At 49.4% G+C, this 21,518-nt stretch overlaps 1 protein-coding gene across 1 annotated transcript in view; it reads left to right on the plus strand.

Annotated features, from left to right (window-relative positions):
* Positions 1-21,518, plus strand: part of LOC147699077 (sodium/potassium-transporting ATPase subunit alpha-1-like) — a 3,282,495-nt gene that overhangs the window by 1,541,085 nt on the left and 1,719,892 nt on the right. Inside the window, exon 12 of the mRNA XM_086936300.1 lies at positions 6,101-6,235. Coding sequence (XP_086792426.1) covers positions 6,101-6,235 — 135 coding nt within the window. The remainder of the gene's footprint in view (positions 1-6,100; positions 6,236-21,518) is intronic.

The raw sequence follows: 21,518 nt of genomic DNA on the forward strand, positions 1-21,518 counted from the left end.
GGGGTTACCCCAGTGCACCCACTCGAGGGTCCCTCGGCGGTCGTGCTGGATCAGTGTCGTGCTGGTTCTGATGATAGCCGGGTCCTCTGGTCTTGTCGCACCCACAGGTCTCAGCTGTGCTGTAGAGGCAGGTTGAGGTCAGAGAGGGCATGGAGTCCGGGTCTCGTCGTGCTGGTCGGTCTGGTTCCGGAGGAAGGATGTTTCAGCAAACCGCAAGATACTTAGTTGGTGCCTGTTGCTGCAGGGTGACTACTCCTTAGTCACAAGGGAGAAATATTGAGAAGAAGTCGAGAGTTCCTTTCGTAGAAAGTAGTTTCAGGATTCAAAGATGATCTGATCTGGAAGGGTCCCCCCTCCTACCTTTATTCTAAAGAAAGTGGCTGGCACGCGACTAGGTCCTGCCCATGGGTGGGACCAGGAAGGGGGGTGGTTACACCCCTCTCCCTTTATCCGGACTTTCCCCAGCTCAGGGGCTGGTGTGCCCCTGGAACTGGTTCAAGCCGGCATATGCACAGTGAGCACCGGGGTGCCACTTGCAGTCACCTTCCTCTGAGCCCTGCCTACCTGGGATACACAAAACCCTGTCTGGGATGGTGCTAGCACCGCCCCTGACAGGAAACCCTTTGTCCAAGCTCTCCTCGCTGGAAGGACTCCCAGCAGCAGGAGGTCAGACTTGTGTCTGTGGTGGCAGCATCCATTTTGTGATGCTGAGGCTCGAGTTAACTTTAACCGGGGTTCACAGTTACATACATGTCGTGTCCCGCTAGAAGGGTGGAATGCTAACCCCGTCACCAGAATTGGCGAGTGGTTAGTGTTCCAATTCGTATGACACCTTACTCAACATGTTTTGATAAAGCGATACCAAAGTTGGCAAATAACCGTGAGGATTATAAGGCACTTAAGAGTATATGGTACGCGTTATCATGGAACAGCTATTAGGACTTGGTTCCGCAAGCTGCAAACGGGCTCAGCTCAGGCCAGAGCACCATCTCACATAATTCCAAGCACTCTGCCTTCAGGATTGATAAGGCCTGCCATAGGAGTGACTGATAGGAATACATGTGTCCATTTTAGGGTTAGATATAGAAATACTATATCGAAAGCAAAGGGTGATTACACCACCATGCCCCAGCTGTCATGCAGCCAGTTGCGTCAGATTTGGATGGCCAGCCAGGGGTGGCATAATACATGCTGCAGCCCCTGGTAGGCCTTGGGTGCACTTATGCCCTGGGTACCTAGGGTACACTGTACAAGGACTTATACGAGTGACCCAATACCAATTGGTAAATGCACCTAAAGTACATGTGTGTCAATTTACAGAGAGAACAGCTAGGCTGTGGGTCTGATTAGGAGGCCCACAGCCAGGCAAAGTCGTAAACCAGTGAAGCAAAAAGCAAAAATCTGGGGTGACCATAGGATTGCAGACCCTACTCTCCTACAGCCATCATCCACGTTTGTATCGCTTTGGGTTTGCTTGTAGATCATGTGGTAACAGCAGATGGGTGGTCTTAAAATGGGATAGTACGGAGGCTTAAGTATACCATTTAGTGATGTGGGAACAGTAGCTGGGTGGTCTCAGAATGAAGGGGTACTGAGTCTTGAGTATACTTATAGGTGATGTGGGAACAGTAGCTGGGTGGTGTCAGAATGAAGGGGCATAGAGGCTTGAGAATACTCATTAATGATGTGTGGACAGCAGCTGGGTGGTCTTAGAATGAGAGTGTACAGAGGTTTTAATATACCCATTAGTGATGTGGGAACTGCAGATGGGTGGTCTTAGAATGCTGCAGCCCCTGGTAGGCCCTGGGTACACCTATGCCCTGGGTACCTAAGGTACACTGTACAGGGACTGATAAGGTGACTCAGTATCCAATTAGATATGTACCTAAGGTACATGGAATCCATTTTACAGAGAGAGCAGTAGGCCAGGGGCCCTGAATAGCAGGGCCCCAGGCACTGCTATTCAGGGCCCCAGGCCTACTGCTAAGAACTAAGAGAACTAAGTCGAAAAACCAGCAAAACACCAGGCAAAAAGTTGGGGGCAACCATAGTCAGGTATCCACCCTCCTACAGCTAAGACCAGGCATCTTCGCTCTCTAGTCTAGCTCCAAACTTCAAAGAATTATTGAATACGATAGTCTCGTGAATACACGAGTCCCTCGGCTTTGGCACTTGCAAGTTCCAAATCAAAGCTATCCCAAAGGATATCAAACTAAGAACCAAACTAAGGACTGGGAGACGCTCCACTTATACTTAACTGAAGTATCGATGATCGATGACGTCACTAGAAGACTTGTCTAACGTTTCGCTCTACCAATCGTCAAGGGTCCAAAACAGGGCGATAGTCAGGGCAGCAGTCCTTCGTAGCCGTCGGGACGCGGGGAACCTCGCAGCAAAGACCTTCGGAACCACGTCGACATGCAGGGGTCGCTGAAGTGGCTGGCCGTCCTCTGGAATTTTCACACGAAGCTCCTCACGAACCTCTGGCTTGGACCGATACCGTTTGATACCGCCCCGAGTTGGGCGCCAACTGAGGTACCGGGTTTTTATGGACCCGGCGGTGCCAGGGGAAACACCCAAAGACCTCGAGTCCTTCCCTGTTTCGGACCACAGAAACACAGAGTCTTCTAGGTGAAGTCAAGGATCGAATTTATTGGCTGCAACCAGTAACCGGTATCCTAGAAGTACAACAGCATGAAGCGCATGTATGTTCTCAGGAGACTGCTCGTTTTTACAGAACCAGCCTTCCCTTTTTATACAAAATATTGAGCTTCAGGCAAGAATTCCTCGTTTTACAGTTTGACCATATACATATTTTCACTACAAAGAAAAGCAGAGTCATGATGACAAGCCCACATTTCAGTTTGTCCAGTTCGTGATAGATTACCCGGCAAGGCCCAGAACTCTCATCAGATATCGACGGACCCCCAATAAAATCGGGCACCTCCTCCTTGTAAAACAAGTCATAAAGAAGAAACAGGGACAGGTGTGTGTGAGATTAGCCATAGCTTGTATGCGATGAACGGTTTATGACATGTCATGCCTTGATACTAATCTCGTTCGGCCACTGAGATGGGAACTGCCCGAACAGGTTTGGCTTGAGGCAGTGGAGTCAGCTCGCCCAGGTCACAGAGGAGTCAGCAGAGGTGTACGTGTCCTTTCAGATCGAATTCGGCCTTGGTCACTTGACTATGTAAGGGCAAGCACAAAATGGATGCCTCTCACAAAATGGAACCCGAGGGTTCAAGACAGAAACTACGATTTCAGGGTGATTTCGTCACTCGATCATGACGCAAATGTTCATGTATAGTATCCCAATCATTACCGGTCTGCCAATACCAAAATCGTCATGGTATGATGATATTTTTGACACGAGTGCAGAGCTTTGGTACCACATAATAGCAGGGTCGAAAATTTTCAGTACCACATGGCTCCTACCTATTCTGCTAAAGGGGGCTTTACTAGTGACTAGGTCCCTCCCATGGGTGGGACCAGGAAGGGGGATGGTTACACCCCCTATCCTTTGTCAGGTTTTGCGCCAGAGCTTGGGCTGGAGTTCCCCAGGAACTGGTTTGAACCGGGGTATGCACAGGGACACCTTGTGTGCCCCAGGCATATCACATTCCTTTCAGCCCTGCCTATCTGGATACACAAAGTCCTGTCTGGGGTGGTGCTGGCACTTCCCCATGCAGGAAACCCTTTGTCCAGGCCTCCCTTGCTGAAGGACTCCCAGCAGCAGGAGGTCAGACTTGTGTCTGTGGCAGCAGCATCCATTTTGTGATGTATTTTTCTGAAGAGTATTGTTATGTGCTTAGCCCTCTGATCTCATAAAGAGTTCAGAGGAGTTTGTTAGTAATAAATAAATTGTTTATTTTCATAACAACCTGTGTGGTGTCCTTTCATCTGGTATTCAAGGGGTTATATGTGGTAAAACAGCTGGCTTCACATGCCAAAAGAGTTTAGCCTAAGACTGCTTTGTCCATGCTACCATTAGGATAGCTGGTCTATAAGGTTGCCTTACAACCAATCACCATAAGGGTTGTTTGGACTGATACAAGGTGATCACTAGAACTAGTGAGCATCATATATCAGGCCAACTTCTCACATTCTATATCTATAGCAAAGGGTGATTACACCACCTTGCCCCAGCTGTGTTACCAGCCAGCTGTGTCGGTTTTAGATGGCCAGCCAGGGGTGGCATAATACATGCTGCAGCCCCTGGTAGGCCTTGGGTGCACTTATGCCCTGGGTACCTAGGGTACACTGTACAAGGACTTATACGAGTGACCCAATACCAATTGGTAAATGCACCTAAAGTACATGTGTGTCAATTTACAGAGAGAACAGCTAGGCTGTGGGTCTGATTAGGAGGCCCACAGCCAGGCAAAGTCGTAAACCAGTGAAGCAAAAAGCAAAAATCTGGGGTGACCATAGGATTGCAGACCCTACTCTCCTACAGCCATCATCCACGTTTGTTGCTTGTAGATCATGTGGTAACAGCAGATGGGTGGTCTTAAAATGGGATAGTACGGAGGCTTAAGTATACCATTTAGTGATGTGGGAACAGTAGCTGGGTGGTCTCAGAATGAAGGGGTACTGAGTCTTGAGTATACTTATAGGTGATGTGGGAACAGTAGCTGGGTGGTGTCAGAATGAAGGGGCATAGAGGCTTGAGAATACTCATTAATGATGTGTGGACAGCAGCTGGGTGGTCTTAGAATGAGAGTGTACAGAGGTTTTAATATACCCATTAGTGATGTGGGAACTGCAGATGGGTGGTCTTAGAATGGAACAAAGAGGCTTGAGGATTCTTGTACGTGATGTGGGAGCAGCAGATGAGTGGTCTTAGGTTGGAGGAGTACAGAGGCTTGAATTTAGTTGTTAGTGATATAGATATATAGATGCCAGCATCAGAATGAGGGAGTACAGAGGTTTTAGCATGTTCTTTATGACATCGTAGTTGGTGATGAGATTCAAACTAGAATGTACAGAGTTTTGAGTACAGTGTTTTTGGCCTTTGCACTGGCACCTGCGCTGCTCTGAACGCCATTCAGGCTTTCTGTCTTCGGGCATAAGTTAATTGGAGTACCTGGAAAGAATAAGAATAACAAATGTACCACTTTTCCAATAAAACTTTACCTCAACTTTTAAGACTATGGGCCAGATGTAGGTAGGCGTTTACCGGGTGGTAACGGCCGAATTCGGCCGTTACCGACCGGTTAGAGCAATTTGACATGTAGGTCCCTGTATTTTACAGACTCGGTAAATTTACCGATAGGTAAATTTACCGAGTATGTAAAATACCGAGTCGGTATCATTACGGATTCCGGTAAATTGGTATGTAGGTGGGACTCTTCTGAGTCCCACAAGCAGTACAAAATCGGTATTTTACCATCAAATACTACTTGATGGTAAAATACCGTTTCTGGTGTGCATGCACATGTGTGCATGCACACCTATGCCATATGACAGGCAGACCTGCCCTTAGGGCAGGTATGCCTGCCACATGGCACCCGAGCCTCTTTTGGGGGTGCCAGAGGGTGTCAAAGTGACACCCCCTGCACCCTTGTGACAGTCGGTATTTTCCGATGTGGTAAATACCGACCGGTAAATGCCCAATCAATCCTATGGGCTTCAAAGCCCATAGGAATGAATGGGCATTAACTGGTCGGTATTTCCCGCATCGGAAAATACCGACTGTTTCCGATTCGGTAATTGCACATCTGCATTTACCTACATCTCGGTACTTTTATTTTCCGACCTCTGAAATACCGAGTCGGTATGACTCGGTATTTAAGAGGTCGGAAAATAAAATTTACCTACATCTGGCCCTATAAGCTTTAAGAATACTGTTGATTACCTGCGACAAATGCCCCTTTTGTCATGGGAACAGGCCTGTATAAAGTGAAGGGCAGTAAAGAGTCAGGTGGTAGCTGAAGTGTGGTATGTTGAGATGAGGATCAGAAGTGGCAGAATCCTATGTGACTGGACACTGATCCTACACCTTGTATTGATTTCTGAATGTCAGTTCTCTTGAGCATTGTTCAACATAATGACTGTGAATCCTTTTGACGTTCCTTTCTCTTCTCCCCTCTACCAGCAAGCCCTTGTGATCCGGAATGGAGAGAAGCAGACCATCAATGCAGAAGGCGTTGTAGTCGGTGACTTGGTAGAAGTGAAAGGAGGCGACCGGATCCCTGCGGATCTTCGCATTATATCTGCCTCTGGCTGCAAGGTGAGAAAAGGCCAACAATTAAGTAGCAATTCACAATATTAAATCTACACATGTAGATTTACTCATGAATAACTTTACTACTACACCTAGGAGTAACTTTACTATTTTTTGCAATTCAGAATTTCCAAATGAAAAGTTACTTTTAGTTGCAGACTTACACGTCTCTACCCTGGTGGAGACTTCTACACCAGGAATTACTATAACATTTCACTTGTAGCTTTAGGTCTCCACCTCTGAGGGGGAGATATCTGTATGGTACAATTCAGTTAAAAATAATAGGGTTTAATAATTATTAGTAAAAATATTTAAAATAAATACATTAACATGAAATAAACTACAAATTATTATCATCCTAGAACAAAAAAAAATGTTGTTAAAATAATTATTAAATAAATAACATATATTCTCCAGTATTGGGGTATCTTTCGTAGATACACATGCCTGAATCATTCCCTGTCGTCGGAGTGGGAGTCCACGGTACACGTTATATTATGTTATATTAAGAGGGGATTTATAAAGCACACAGCTCCTCAAAGAGTGTCCAGCGCTGAGACAAAAGTAAGATGCAGAGTCACAAAAGGAAGGAAAGCGTAGTCCCTAAGAGTAAAATGATCAGCCTGATTGTTGGAGCAGCCAGGTTTTCAGTTTCTTCCTAAAAGCCAGAATATTTTTAGTTGGCCTAAGCGGTAGAGGGATCCTATTCCAGGACCTGGCCACAAGAACCTGAAAGGAACGGCCCCCCCAGAGCGGGCTTTGAAACATTTAGGAGTAGCCATCAGATGTTGGTGAGCAGACCTAAGGGGTCTGCTAGGAGTATAGAATGAAATTCTTTTACGGGTGTAGATTGCCCCCATGCCATGTAGAGCTTTCAAGGCCAGAACCAGAGCTTTGAAGAGTATTCTGCAGCAGACTGATAACAGTGCCGTTTTTTCAGATGATGACAGATCCGGTCTCTAGGACCGAGGCTTAAGACTGCCCTCGCTGCCGCATTGTGCACGACTTGCAATCTGTTAAGCAGGAACTCCGGCAGGCCCAGATACAGGATGTTGGCATTATCAAGCCTGGAAGTAATGAAAGCCTGTACCACTGTCTTCCTATCTGAGATAGGTAGCAGGAATAGAAACCTACGAAGCATCTTCAAAAGGCCAAAACAGGTGCCTACAACCGACTCTACTTGTGATTTCATGGATAGGGTCTCATCCAACTTTACACCCAAGTTCTTTACGATCTTAACTGGTGTTTGAGGAGGGGACATATCTGGAGGCCATGATTGTTTCCAGGCTTCCAGTGGGGGTGCCGAAGAAGATGATTTCAGACTTCTCTGAATTGCATTTAAGATGGTTCAATTAGAACCAAGCAAAAACATCTCTCAAGCACTTATTAATCTTCTCCTCATTAAACACCTCACCCTTCTTGCACGTAAACAGCAGTTAGGTGTCGTCGGCATATGATATAATTACAGCCTTGCCGACTTCCAACAGTGAGGCCAAGGGGGCCATATACAGGGTAAAGAGCACAGGGCTCAGAATGGATCCCTGAGGCACGCCCACACTTAAAGGAGGTAGACCAGCTGAGAACGGGGGTGACCAAACCTCTTGCTGCCTAGCCTCCAGAAAGGAGGACACCCACTTCAACAACGTGTCCCCAAACCCAAACTCCTGCAATCTCAGCAGCAGGCGGTCATGGGGCACGGTGTCGAATGCCGCGGAGAGGTCAGGTAAAACCAACACCAATTTGCCTCCGTAATTATGCATAACATAGGTACATCATAGGTAGATTAGAACCAGGAAGTGAAATAGCTAAAAGTCAATTGGAAAAAATTTCCACTAGATGAATCGTCCAAGTCATTATATATAGGATTGCTTCTAAATATGACTTTTTACTATATGAACTTCGCACCTTTGATTGTAAATAACAGGATGAAATGTTATTTTAAACTGTCTTTTTAACGTGTATTGTGCTTAAGTCATGTCTGACTCTGTAATTTAATTGTATTTTATTATGTGTTTGTTTGTCTGCTTTTATGAGTAATACTCGAATAAAGCACTTTTTAATTGAATTGATTATATATAGTCCAAGCTACAGCCAATCAGGCGACAGCACCCTCCAGAATGTTCTCCTAAGAGGCTCAGGCTCTCAGATTTTCTACTGTACGTTGTGTGAAGGGAGTCTCCCTGAGCTCTACTCAGTTCTTTTCAGTTTTTTCTTTGAAAACTCTTCATTTATGATGTCTTCTATAAAGAAATCTCTTGTTCGACCTTTTGAATCTTGTGGGAAGCTCCGGCTCTTTTCATAAGATCCCCCGCAAGAAGTGCATTTACTGCTTGTATCCTGACCACTAGGTGAGAGACTGCAAGATCTGCAGAACTTTTCCACAAAAGACTCTGAGGGACAGACGTCTACTTCTGTGGCTACAGAAGATTAAAGATCAGGACAATCCCTTATCTGAAGTTGGGAGTATTGCCTCTGTCCAGACTACGTCCTCTAGCAAGAGGACTGCTGACACAGACTTATCTTCTCCTGGGGCCAAGGTGTCGAAGAAACAGCATACCTCGAAGAGTGCTGAGCTGCCTTCTACTTCACAAAAGGCTCTTCCACCTTCAAAGAGTATGACCTTGCCTTCTACGCCCCTGAGAAAGACTGAGAAGTCTCAAACTTCAAAACAGGTTTCTGATAAAGATTTACCTAAAAAAATGGAGCCCCTCGTCGACGAGCTCGACGACGACGCCTTTGTCGACGAAGCCTTCCGTCGCCTCTGCAACGGTGGCTACTTTCTCGTCGCCGATCCTATAGATGATAATGTCGTTGGCGTGTTCGCCGTCAACGCTGGTATCTGTCGCCGTAAAACCAGTCCCGTCGACGAAAGAGATTAAATCTACCTCCGACACTCCTCCGACGAAGATCAAGAGAGTGTCGTCGACGATTGCCTCCTCGATGATTGCTTCGCCGACCACCATCTCCTTGTCCACCGTTTCGTAGACGAGGCCCGTCTCGTTGACAATGACTCCATCAACGCCCACCTTGTTGACGACTACCTTTGTCAACGGCTGCTTCATCAACGCAACCACTGTCTTCATGTACAGCTCTTCAGGTTTGGTCTTCATCCACGCCTGCAGTATCTACTACATTGTCTACGACACCATTTATACAGCTGCCTCAGTCGACAGCAACGTCTTCTTTGTTACATTGACGTGGATCCTCATTGGAGGTCCTTTCTCCAATTACAACCTCCCCTGCTAAGGTTCCTCTTAGGTTGCCTGAACAATTGTTGGATTCTGAAGATAATAATGAAGAATCAGATGAGGGAGATAGATTTCGTACTCCCAGGAGCTCTTCTGAGCTTCTCATTAAGTATCAAGATGTGCTTGCCGCGTGTGAAGTCACCGGGGAGTGATGGGTTCCCGCCGGAATTTTACCATGAGTTCGGACACACACTGTCTCGACTCTTTCTACAAGTATTTCTTGAAGGGTTCGAGAGCGGGTTTCTCCCAAAGATTATGACGTGGGGGAAATCTGCATGATCCTTAAACCGGGGGGTGACAAACATGACCCTTCATCGTATCGTCCCATTACCATGATAAATACGGACATCAAGATTTTGGCTAAATTATTGACCACCCGTCTGGCTCCTTATATGGAGCATCTGGTACACCAGGACCGATGTGGGTTCATCCCAGGGCGCAATACTGCCATGAACCTGAGGCGCTTGAATCACATCCAGCATGAGGTACAGGGTAGGGCAGAACAGACGGTCTTGGTTTCCATCTATCTTGCCAAGGCGTTTGACACGGTCGATTGGGGCTACTTGTAGGAGGTCCACCGGGCGATGGGCTTGGGACCTAATTTCTGTCGTTGGATTCGTATCCTATATAGTTCCTCTTGTTCCAGAGTACGACTGGGAGCTGCGAGATCGAACGAGTGGCAGCTGGGCAGGAGCACGCGACAGGGGTGACCCCTCTCGCCACTACTTTTTGCCTTTGCAATAGAGCCTTTTGCCATACGGATTCGATCTGAGATGATACCATGGGGCATCCAGGTGGGAGACACGTGCAATGTTCTATCTTGCCAAGGCGTTTGACACGGTCGATTGGGGCTACCTGCAGGAGGTCCACCGGGCGATTGGGGCTACCTGCAGGAGGTCCACCGGGCGTTGGGCTTGGGACCTAATTTCTGTCGTTGGATTCGTATCCTATATAGTTCCCCTTGCTCCAGAGTACGACTGGGAGCTGCGAGATCGGACGAGTGGCAGCTAGGCAGGAGCACGCGACAGGGGTGGCCCCTCTCGCCACTACTTTTTGCCTTTGCAATAGAGCCTTTTGCCATGCGGATTCGATCTGAGATGATACCATGGGGCATCCAGGTGGGAGACACGTGCAATGTTCTGTCTCTGTATGCGGACGACGCCTTGTTTTACTTGGAGGCCCCGAGGGAGGCGCTGCAGCTGTTGCTGCAGCATCTGGACCGGTTCGGCGAGGTGTCGGGATTGAGGCTTAACCGCAACAAGTCCCTGATCTTCCCTCTGTCTGGGCCTGAATTGGGGCCCCTGGACGAGTTACCAGAGCTCGGGCTACGCTGGGAACGGGAGAGATTTCGTTATTTAGGCATTCACATGGCCTCTACAGAGGCACAATCTCTGGCCCGCAATATTGATCGGGTGATTAAGTCCCTCCAGCAATCAGTGTCCTTCTGGAACACCCTGCCACTATCTCTAATGGGACGACTGGCAGTCGCCAAGATGGTGATGCTGCCTAGGACACTGTATATTCTTCAAAACATGCTATGTCCTCTCCCACCTAGGATTTTTCGGACCCTGAACATGCTGCTCACGTCCCTGCTTTGGGCGGGTTGAGGTAGCAGAGTGGCTCTCCATACCATCGTGCGTACCTACGAGGAGGGGGGCTTAGAAGCCCCGCGCTTTGAGTTATATTACTATGCGGCGCAGATAGTACCGGCGGCCAGATGGTTTGCTGATGCGGATATTTGGGAGACGCGACCTGGGCTAAAGACTCTTCTGGCCCTGATCTTGTTGAAGCGGTCCCTGAGGGCTACTGCTTAACTCGACATGACAGAATAGGCCGTGTTGGCGGTGGCCTGGCTATTCTGTATCAGGACAGATTCCACTGCCATACTATACCTCTCTCTGACCCTAAGGATGTGTTTCAAGTTTTATATTTTTCCCTATCTGACTCTGCCAACCCTGCATTTAATGGGATCTTGGTCTACCGCCCCCCCGGCCCAAGAGCAGGTTTTGGGCTGAAACTAATGCAGGTTCTGGAACCCTACTTCGGCCGACAAAATCTCACTATTCTAGGTGACTTCAATTTTCACCTAGAGTTACTGGAGGCTCATGACACTATTTCCTTGTTGGAAGTAATGTCAGCCTGTGGACTCACCCAACTGGTGAAGGGTCCCACCCATCGAGCGGGGCACACGCTCGATGGAATCTTTTCTAATGATCAAAGGCTGACAGTCACCAACCCTTTCCATCTTTCTTGGTCGGACCATCTGGCCGTTCCCTTCAATATGACCTATCTGACGCGGGACTCTGCTAAAAGGGTCTCGAGTACTATGGAAGTGTGAAGGAACTTTAAAAACATCAGGGAAGATTCTTTCCATCCGTGGACATCTAACCTGTCCATTACTCGGGAGATGGACGCTTCCACAGCGGTCTCTAAATATGAAAATACTATCTCGGAGGCCCTAGAGGAGCTGGCTCCTGCTAGGTCTTGTTACTCTGCTAGGAAAAGACCTTCAGCTCCCTGGTTCTCAGAACAACTAAGGCTTCGTAGACAGGAAGTAAGGAGGCAGGAACGCTTATGGCACTCTAGCTGGGTCCCTAAGGATAGAGAAGCACATAAGGTCCTGCTTAAAAACTACAAATTGGAAGTGATTAAGACCAAGCAAGCATATTTTACGGCCCTCACTTCCTCACTTTCATCTCCTAGAGAACTTTTTAGGATCGTCGACTCCCTTACCTCCCTCCAGACCCCTGACCCTGTGGTTGCCTCACAGGAATTGTGCAACAAGATAGCTGCCTTCTTTCAGTCTAAGATCGCGGACATTTACACTGCCCTGGAGGCTCAAAGACCCTTTACCGCAATGCCCTTGGTGCCTGCTCTTTTTGAGCCTGATGACGTTGAACCATCTCGACCTCCGGATCTGGAATCCTTTCCTCCTCTCTCTTGTCAGGATCTTGAGATCCTGCTCAACAAAACCAAATCTGGCTCTCCGCTAGATGTCTGTCCGCTAAAGATCCTCAAGCAGTGCAGAGAATCTCTCCTTCCCCCACTGGTTGACATCATGAACAGGGTGATGAAGGAAGGCATTTTTCCCCAGCAGTGGAAGAATGCTGTAGTAAAACCTTTGCTCAAGAAGCCCTCTCTGGACCCTGGGGTATTAAAAAACTTTCGCCCCATCTCACTGCTCCCCGCTCCCGCGAAGATGTTAGAAGCCCATTTGAACAAACATCTGGCTGCATTCGTGGAGAGCTCGGGCTGTTTGGATCTTTCCCAGCATGGATTCAGGAGGGAACATAGCACAGAGTCTGCCCTCACCATAGTGCTGGATAATATCCGCACCAGGGTTGATGAGAGACAGACCTCCCTCCGGATCCTTCTAGATCTCACAGCTGCCTTCGACACCCTATCCCCCTCGGTGTTAACATCTCGACTGAGGGAGATTGGGGTTCGCGGGTCAGCCCTGGGACTCCTTTCCTCTTTTCTCGACCATAGAGAGCAAAGGGTCATGCTGGGATCGTTTCTATCTCCATCCCTGTCTGTGCAATGTGGGGTCCCTCAAGGGTCAGCACTTAGTCCTACCCTGTTTAATATCTATGTGACCCCCCTTGCCAGACTTATTAGATCTTTTGGGATGGAGGTAGTTTCCTATGCGGACGACACCCAGATCCTAGTCTCTCTCGCCCAGTCAGTTACGTCGACTGCCGCCAATTTTAGATCTTGTATGGAGGCAGTCGGCCAGTGGATGATTCACAATTCACTAAAACTGAATGGGGAGAAGACGTAGGTGATGGTATTCGGAGGAAAGGAAAAGATCTGGTCTGCTGAGTGGTGGCCGAACTCGCTGGGCGTATGTCCCGATCCTACCTCCTCAGCAAAAAATCTGGGGGTTATGATCGACCCCACCCTTAGTATGTGCCAACAGGTCAACAGGACTGTATCGACCTGTTGGGGGATTATCCACATCCTAAGGAAAATCAGGCACTATTTGTCACTCCAGGCAAGAAAGCAACTTGCCGTCGCACTTCTGGGCTCCCGGCTGGACTATTGCAATGCACTGTACGAAGGACTGAATAAGAGTCAGCTACAGCGCTTGCAGGTGGTCCAGAATGCGGCAGCGAGATTTGTTCTTGACCTACCTAAACGTGCCTCTGCTACCGAAGCCCGGAAGCAGCTCCACTGGCTCCCCGTTGGGGACCGTATCCTTTTTAAATCCATGTGTATGGTTTACAAAGCCTTAGCTAAAACTAGTCCTACAGGCATTGGATCGATCCTGTCTCAGTATAACCCTGGCAGGAATCTTCGTTCCACTCATAAACTCCTTCTTTCTGTGCCTCGTGTTAGGAAAACAGGATGGGGAGGCAAAGCCTTTTCTAACCTGGCCCCTAAATGGTGGAATGCTCTCCCTTTGGAAGTAAGGTCCCGCCCCACTTTACAAGCTTTTAGATCTGCTTTAAAGACCCACCTTTTTACACGTGCATACCTTTAGTGGTGCTCTGCAAACTTTTTGATCTGTTTTGGTAGGCGCCTTGACACCTTCGGGTTTAGTTTGCGCGATACAAGTTGCTTAATAAATAAATAAATTGGCGGTGAGAGCAACGGTGCAGGAGCTCCAGGTAGCGTTAATGTGCAGGAAGGGTGCAAGGGCTACGTTGCCCTACGTTGTAAGGCACACAGCGCGCGTCTGGCACAGATTTATAGAAAGAATCCTACGATCGTCACCCTTTCATAGGGACCTCCCGATCTGGATACTGGCACCCATGGTTGAAATGGAACAACATATGTCCTTCCGTGAATGGAGAGAGGGGGGCTGCGAGGTCCTAGCCGATCTGTAACCTGCGGAGAACTTCCTGACGTACGAGCAGGCGGAAGAGACCTTTGGCCTTAGCGGAGGCCAGTATCTACAGTATTAGGGATTGCTAACCACAGTACGCTCGGTCTGGCCTCAGTGTCCGGAGACACCTCCAATGACTCACACCTTACATATTCTCTTGTCCTGCGGCAGGGGACGCAGGCTGATCTCCTTGCTGTACGCAGCCATGAAATGTGACTCCGTCCCGCCGAATCCGCCGACATGGGTGGCTTGGGAGGCGCACCTGAGCTCGCCACCGGACCAGGGACAGCGGAAGCACATAGGGGCCTTGACACGGGGGGTATCATGCAATGCGTACTTTAAACTCATTCATTTTAACTTTCTCCACCCCACCTACCTCACACCAATTCTGTTGAGCCGTCACTCAGAGGACAGAAGGCACCACTGCCCCAGATGTAGCGCGGTGGCGGGCTTCCTGCATCTATGCTGGGAGTGCCCGTTAATCAGGGGTGTTGTGGGTCATATAACTTCCGCCACTGGCCTTCGGATCAAGCTAACATCCTTACATTGCCTACTGGCGTTAGTTCCTAGGCCTAGGAAACGGAAACTTTCATATAAATTATTGCAACTGATGTTAGTGCTGGCCAGGCGTAGGGTAGCTATAACGTGGATGGGACAGCGGGCCCCAGAGATACACACATGGCTTAGAGACGTGAGAGAATGGTCCCTCGTAGAGGAAACACATATGCAGAACACCAGAAGGGATGAGAAATTGCAGGAGGACCTGTTGGCCTGGCGAGCCATGTGTATGGCAGGATTGGCACTGGGAGAGCAATCTTCACACAGTGACTCTGAAGGGACCAAGTGGTGAATTATTTTCAGCGCAGGGATCGGGGTCTGAGGGGGAGAAAGGGGGTGACTCCTAAGGGGCATCTGATATAGTGCATGGAGCTGGGCCTGGTTATTTCCTCACGATAACAATTCTTCCTTTGCTTGTTATTTTATTGTTCCTCATGGACCTACGTATATCCAGATGTTGCCTATGTCCAAATGTGCCATAATGAGTCCGTCGATCTGTATACAAATGTTTTTATGATGCCTTTTGGGGGGGGATTTTTTATTGTACATTATAAACTTGAAAGTAAAGTTTTAAAAAAAAAGTATCAAGATGGGGATCAAGATTACGAGTTTTGTCCGGATACGGTTCCTTCAGTTCCAGATCCGATTCCTATGGCCCAAATGCCTTTGGCTCTTCTAAATAATCTGCCGTACATGTTGGATGAGTACTATTGCCATTTCCCTCCATCTGAATCGGCTTCTTCTATACCGCCCACACCTGTTCCTCAATCTTTATCAGTTTTGAGGTCACCCAGACCGCGTTCTCCTGTACCATCACATCTTTCTCAGGAAGCTCACACCTCTGACGACGATAGAGAGGAAGGAGAATTGGATGACAGATCTCGCCTTACGGAATAGGATGACTACCAGATACAAACTTCGTCTCCTTCAACTCCTGCCGACTCTCCTCCTGTTGACACTGGAGGTTGTCACCTTCTTATGGAGAGGGCTACACAGTGTTTTCTTTTTCCTATGGAGACAAAAAAGGATGATTGTTTCCTTTACGGTTTTAAAGATCAACCACGGAAACAAAAACGGTCTATCCCGATTATTAATTTTATTTGGCAGGAATGACTAAAAGTTATGATAGCTCCTGCTTCTGTTCTGGCGGTCCTACCCCGCCTTGATAAAAAATATAAGGCACCAGACAATTCACCTGCATGTCTAATGGGTCAACCAAAGGCAGATTCTGTTATCGCCCAAGCGGCTCAACGACGAGCACGGAATCCCTCCTCTCCTCTGTCAGCACCTCCTGATGGGGATGGGAGACGTTTGGATGCTATTGGAAAGAAAGTGTCCACGATGGCAGCAACGACCGTCCATGCAGCTAGCTCACTGGCTATCTTAGGACGATATGATAGACAGATGTGGTCGGACATTTCTCCCTACATCGACATGTTGCCTGAGCCCTCTAAGTCTGAGGCGCTTAAGATCCTTCAGAAAGGGGAACGAATCTTGGCTGAGAATATTGATTCATCAGTGGATGTTGCATCTACAGGTTTTCGACAACTGGCAGGTGCCACGGTCCTGCGGGGGCAGTGCTGGTTAAAATCAACATCATTTCGCCAAGAGGTTCAGGCTAAAATAATAGATATGCTTTTTGATGGCGAGTCTCTTTTTGGTCAGCATGTTGACAAGGCCCTACAGGCTATTAAAAAGGATACCGAGACAGCAAGATCTCTCGGAACGCTTCAGTTTTATAAGCTGCCCTTTCATGGGGCTAGAGGCCGCGGATCCTTTCCTAATTGAGGTGGCTATAATCAGCAAAGACAATATCAGTCCTTTCAGAGTAACCAACGGTACTCTTCCCAGCGCCAACAATCTTTCAGACAGCAACCGTCTACCTCCTACTCACAAAACAAAAGGAAGTCGACTTACCGCGGGCGTGATGCGCCCAAGAAGCAGTGACACCTGCCACCTGCTCTACCGCTTACCCCTTTAAAAGTTGGAGGAAGAATCTCCAGTTTCTACTCAAACTGGTCACAGACAACAACAGACAAATGGGTCTTGGACATTGTAGCCAGAGGCCATGTTCTAGAGTTTGTAAAGTTCCCTCCGAATTCTCCTCCCAAAGGACTCCCTCCAGCTCACCTCTAAGAGCTTTTTGCCCAAATTAATTTGATGTTGCGAAAAGGAGCGATTGAAGTAGTTCCCCGATTGCAAAGAGGAACCAGTATTTATTCCAGATTCTTAATGATAAAAAAGAAATCGGGAGAATGACGTCCCATTCTAGATCTACGCTCCCTCAACAAATATCTCAAAAAATTGTCCTTTCGGATGCTGACTCTTCAAGAGATCCTTCAACTCCTCACGGCGGGGGATCATATGACCACCCTGGACCTCCAAGATGCTTATTTACATGTACCAATTCTACCCAGATACAGAAAGTTCTTGAGGTTCAGAGTGACTGGTAGGGACTTTCAGTTCAAGGTCCTTCCTTTCGGACTACGTTCCGCACCGCGGGTCTTTATCAAGGTCTTGAAAACTCACCCAGCTACTGCGATCAAGAAGGTGCGTTTCAATCCGTCAGTTCAAGTCACTTCTGGGGATGCTTTCATCTTGCAATCCCCTGGTCCTTAACTGCTGTCTGAGGATCAGACCTCTGCAAGATAAACTCAAACAAACAGTGGCTACAAGTCTCTGGATCCTGGGGCGCTAGGTGGCGCCAGACCAAGATGGCCGCACTGGAGTGAAGCTCCTGCCTGACCGGGCACTATAACGCTCCTACCGTCATCCTGACCAGCTAGACTACGGCGCTCGCCTTCTCAAAGTGTCGGGGACGCCGCGCTGAAGTCAGCGGTACCTCTCTTGTGACCAACGGACTTCCTGGGGCGGAATTATCTGCTGGCGAGTTTGCACCGCACCGGCGCCCGGAGGTGCCTGTGACCTTGAGGCGGACTGCTGCGCCAGGCGACTCCGGGGATCGAGGGCCTACTCGTGCGGTGGAGCATGACCTGCCTCTCCCTCCTGACGTGGAGCGCCGACGGAGCGGACTCGGATCCAATGCTGGACCAGCCTGGCCCCCTGTAGTGGTGAGCTGTTTCGGGAGGGGAGCGGGAGCGCTCTGCTTTGGTGTCCGGCTGGACTTTGTGTGCATCTCCCGCGTGTGGCAGCGGGCGTTCTCAGCGGCCGGGGGAGCTTGGACCCTGAACTGTGGGGAGCGCAGACGTGGGAGCCGTGGCCTGCTGCCTGCCGTCGCATCGCTCCTAAGCCCTGCTCTTGAGATTGGACCTTGTGGGCGGCCGCGGACACATACACTCTCGGTGCGCCTACCCGGCCCCCCACGTGGCGCGGCCTATAGGGCCTATGAGGACAGACTGTGAACTTTGCGGGCTAACTCTTGGGTCAGCGTGTGGACGCCACCGCCCTCCTTTATCTTTGCTGCTGTTGCTCTGGGAGGCCTGCTGATCCCCCCCCCATGCCGGACCACTGTTGTTGCTGACTTTGGCCTTCCCCTGCTCCGGCCTCCAGGCACTTAGCTCCAGCGCGGTTTGTGGCCCCCGTGTGGGACATCGGTCCACGGGGCGACCACCTCCCGCGATCTTTGCGGCTTGCCGCCAACGCCCTCCCGTGGAGCGCAGAGGCCTTGCACACCAACCTTCTCCATAAATGACCCTGGACACCTACATCTAGATTGCGCCCACCACTAGCTCTTCTGCTCTGGCCGTAAGACTCGCCCCTTGTCCTCGCTTACCTGCTTGCCGGTGGCTGGGACGGCTGCACTGCTCTGCGGCTCACACCTGGATCTATAGCTCTGCCGGTACCAGCTCCCCCCCCCCCCCCCCCCCTCATCTGCCTAACCCTCTTCGAACCTGGCGGCAACTGCCTCCACTGCTTCGCGGACGCCAAGAAGAGACATGGGCCGCAATGACGCAAGGCAGTCTAAAATACCGTTCGAGACCAGGAAAACGTCTAAAACACCAGAGGACGGAGGCAGCCCCACCACGCCGGCCCCGCCGGAGGAAGATTGGAAAACCCTCTTGCTGGGCATGAAACAGAGCCTCTCAACCATAGATTCTAAGATCGACACCTGTAATGCGCGTATGGACAGTGTGGTAACTAAACTGGAGCAGCACGAAACGCACATAAAAGAAGCAGAAGACCGGATTTCAACGCTGGAGGACGGGGCTGCCTCCTCCTCCAAGCAGGTCACTCAGATGGACAGGTTGCTTAAAATAATTGCTGACAAGAATGAGGATTTGGAGACGAGGTCTCGACGCAATAACGTTTGCATTTTAGGCCTGGCAGAAACAACCAACACCGGGAAAATGGAGCCCTTTGTTGAAAAACTTGTCGTCGATCTGTTCGGAAAAGACTCATTCTCCCCTCACCTCATAGTGGAAAGGGCCCACAGATCCTTGGCGGCTCGACCCCCTCCCGGATCCCAGCCAAGGCCCATCATTGCGCGCTATTTGAACTATAGGGACCGCGATGCGGTACTGCGACGCGCGAGAGAGCTGGGGACCATACATCATGGCAATGCAGTACTGTCCTTTTTTCCTGACTTTACCCCTTCTGTCAAAGAAGCTCGACGCAAATTCACCGGGGTTAAAAAGAAGCTGCAAGCTCAAGAGCTCCCTTATGCCATGCTATACCCAGCAAAACTAAAAGTCTCCTATCAGGGCAAGCAACACCTGTTTCAGAACCCCCAACGGGTGGAGGATTTCCTAAAACAGCACAAAAAGGACAGACGTGCAGAAGAATCTCCACGTCATCGCTCTAGGTCACCATCACCGCTATCACAGCAAGACTAACTCAATGCATTGATCTTCTGTGCCCTGGGAAGGCACGGCTCCCTGATTGCCAGGAATGTATAACTTCCCCCGAGAGCAACCGAGAGACCCCCCCCTGGTCTCTCTTAAAAACTCTGTAGGACTTCTGGCTCACTATGTGCTCGGTCACCCACCTCCTTCACACATGTACTGACTGGGGGAACCCAGTCCTACGTGGGTGCAAGAAGAGAGGTGGTGGGCAGGTCTGGTGCCCCTAGTTCTGACCCCCAATGGGCGAACCCCTATGTTTCACCGCTCCCTTGAGGGTAGTGATATGTGCACTGCTTTTTATGTTAAGGCAATGTTGTTTCTTAATGTTCTTGTTGGGGGGGTGGGCGGGTGGGTGCTACTTCCCCGGCGGGTTGGGGTGGCCGGTGTGGGTGGGGGGGAATTCCGACATTTAATACTCACTGTCCAAAAAGCTCCGGAAGACGTTTGGATCGTAATTACTGCACTGGTTGTTGAAACTGCTAGGTCCGCTGCTACCCTTGATTCTGGTATATACTGTAATATCATGCTTGTGTATAGCACATTTTCACGTTGGTTGGGATGGGGGACGTAACAAATATGCAGACAATCCAACAACTACAGCTGGTTTCGTGGAATGTAAGAGGACTAAAGGACCCGAGGAAAAAGAGACAGATTTTAGGCTACTTGGATAGACAGGGGGTCTCCATTGCTATGCTACAGGAAACACATTTAAGTCCAGGCGGTTCCCCACTGTTTGCATCCCGCTGGGCAACTAGCAGAGTATTTTCATCATATTCCAACTATGCCAGGGGGGTCACCATCCTTGTTAAACAAGGTGTACAGTTCACCCCTGCGGGTACCGAGACCGATGCGGGAGGCAGATGTTGCTTTGTATGTGGCAGATTGTATTCCCACACTATACTTTTTGCGTGTTATTATGGGCCGAACATAGATGACACCTCATCCCTTCTCACGCTCTGGGGTAAAATTCAGTCGTTGGGGATTGCCCATGTCATACTGGGGGGGGGGGGGCTTTAATACTACACTACGACCATCGGCAGATAGATCTCACCCCCAAGCTGCGCACTACACACGGACGCAGCGTACCCTATCAGACATAGTAGAGGAACATCGCCTGATAGACACCTGGAGACATATCCACCCCACGCAAAAGTAGGGCACGCACCACTCAGCCGTGCACTCTACTTGGGCGCGGTTGGACTACATCCTCTGTACGGCTGGGCTCTCCCCCTGGCTTGCTAAGGCTACTCACCTTGCACGCACTTTCTCAGACCACTCCCCAGTGTTAGTGACCCTGCGCATCCCCCTTGAAGCCTCCCCCTATTTAAGCTGGTGCCTAATCCCGGCGCATTTAACAGACTCGGCCTTCAGGGCGGAATTAGAACAAGACATAAAAGATTTCTTTGACCGCAACATATCATCTGTGTCCAGCATTACCACGGTCTGGGAGGCCTTTAAGGTCACGGTACGAGGCTGGTGTATTGCTAAGTTGGGTGGAGTCCTCCGATCCTTGCGCTATGAGCTGCGAAAATTGGAATCTGAACTGAAGCAGCTAGAGAGGGCCTGCGTGACCCTGCGCAGGGACACTCGGTAAAAGCCACAATGCGTGAAAAACTCAATGAATATGCTGAACTTTCAGAAAAGGAATGCAGGTTCCGAGGGAAACCCTTTGCTGCGCGTATATATGGGGAGGGAGATACACCGGGCAGAGCGCTAGCTTCCGCTGTTAAAACTCCTAGATATCAAAATTACATCACTACCCTGCTAGATGACCATGGCATCCCACGCAGAAATGTGCCGGATCTACTCAAGGTCCTCACTGAACATTACTCTACATTGTACTCCACCCATAG

This window comes from Lissotriton vulgaris, chromosome 8 (genome assembly GCF_964263255.1).
Source record: "Lissotriton vulgaris chromosome 8, aLisVul1.2, whole genome shotgun sequence".
NCBI lineage: Eukaryota > Metazoa > Chordata > Amphibia > Caudata > Salamandridae > Lissotriton > Lissotriton vulgaris.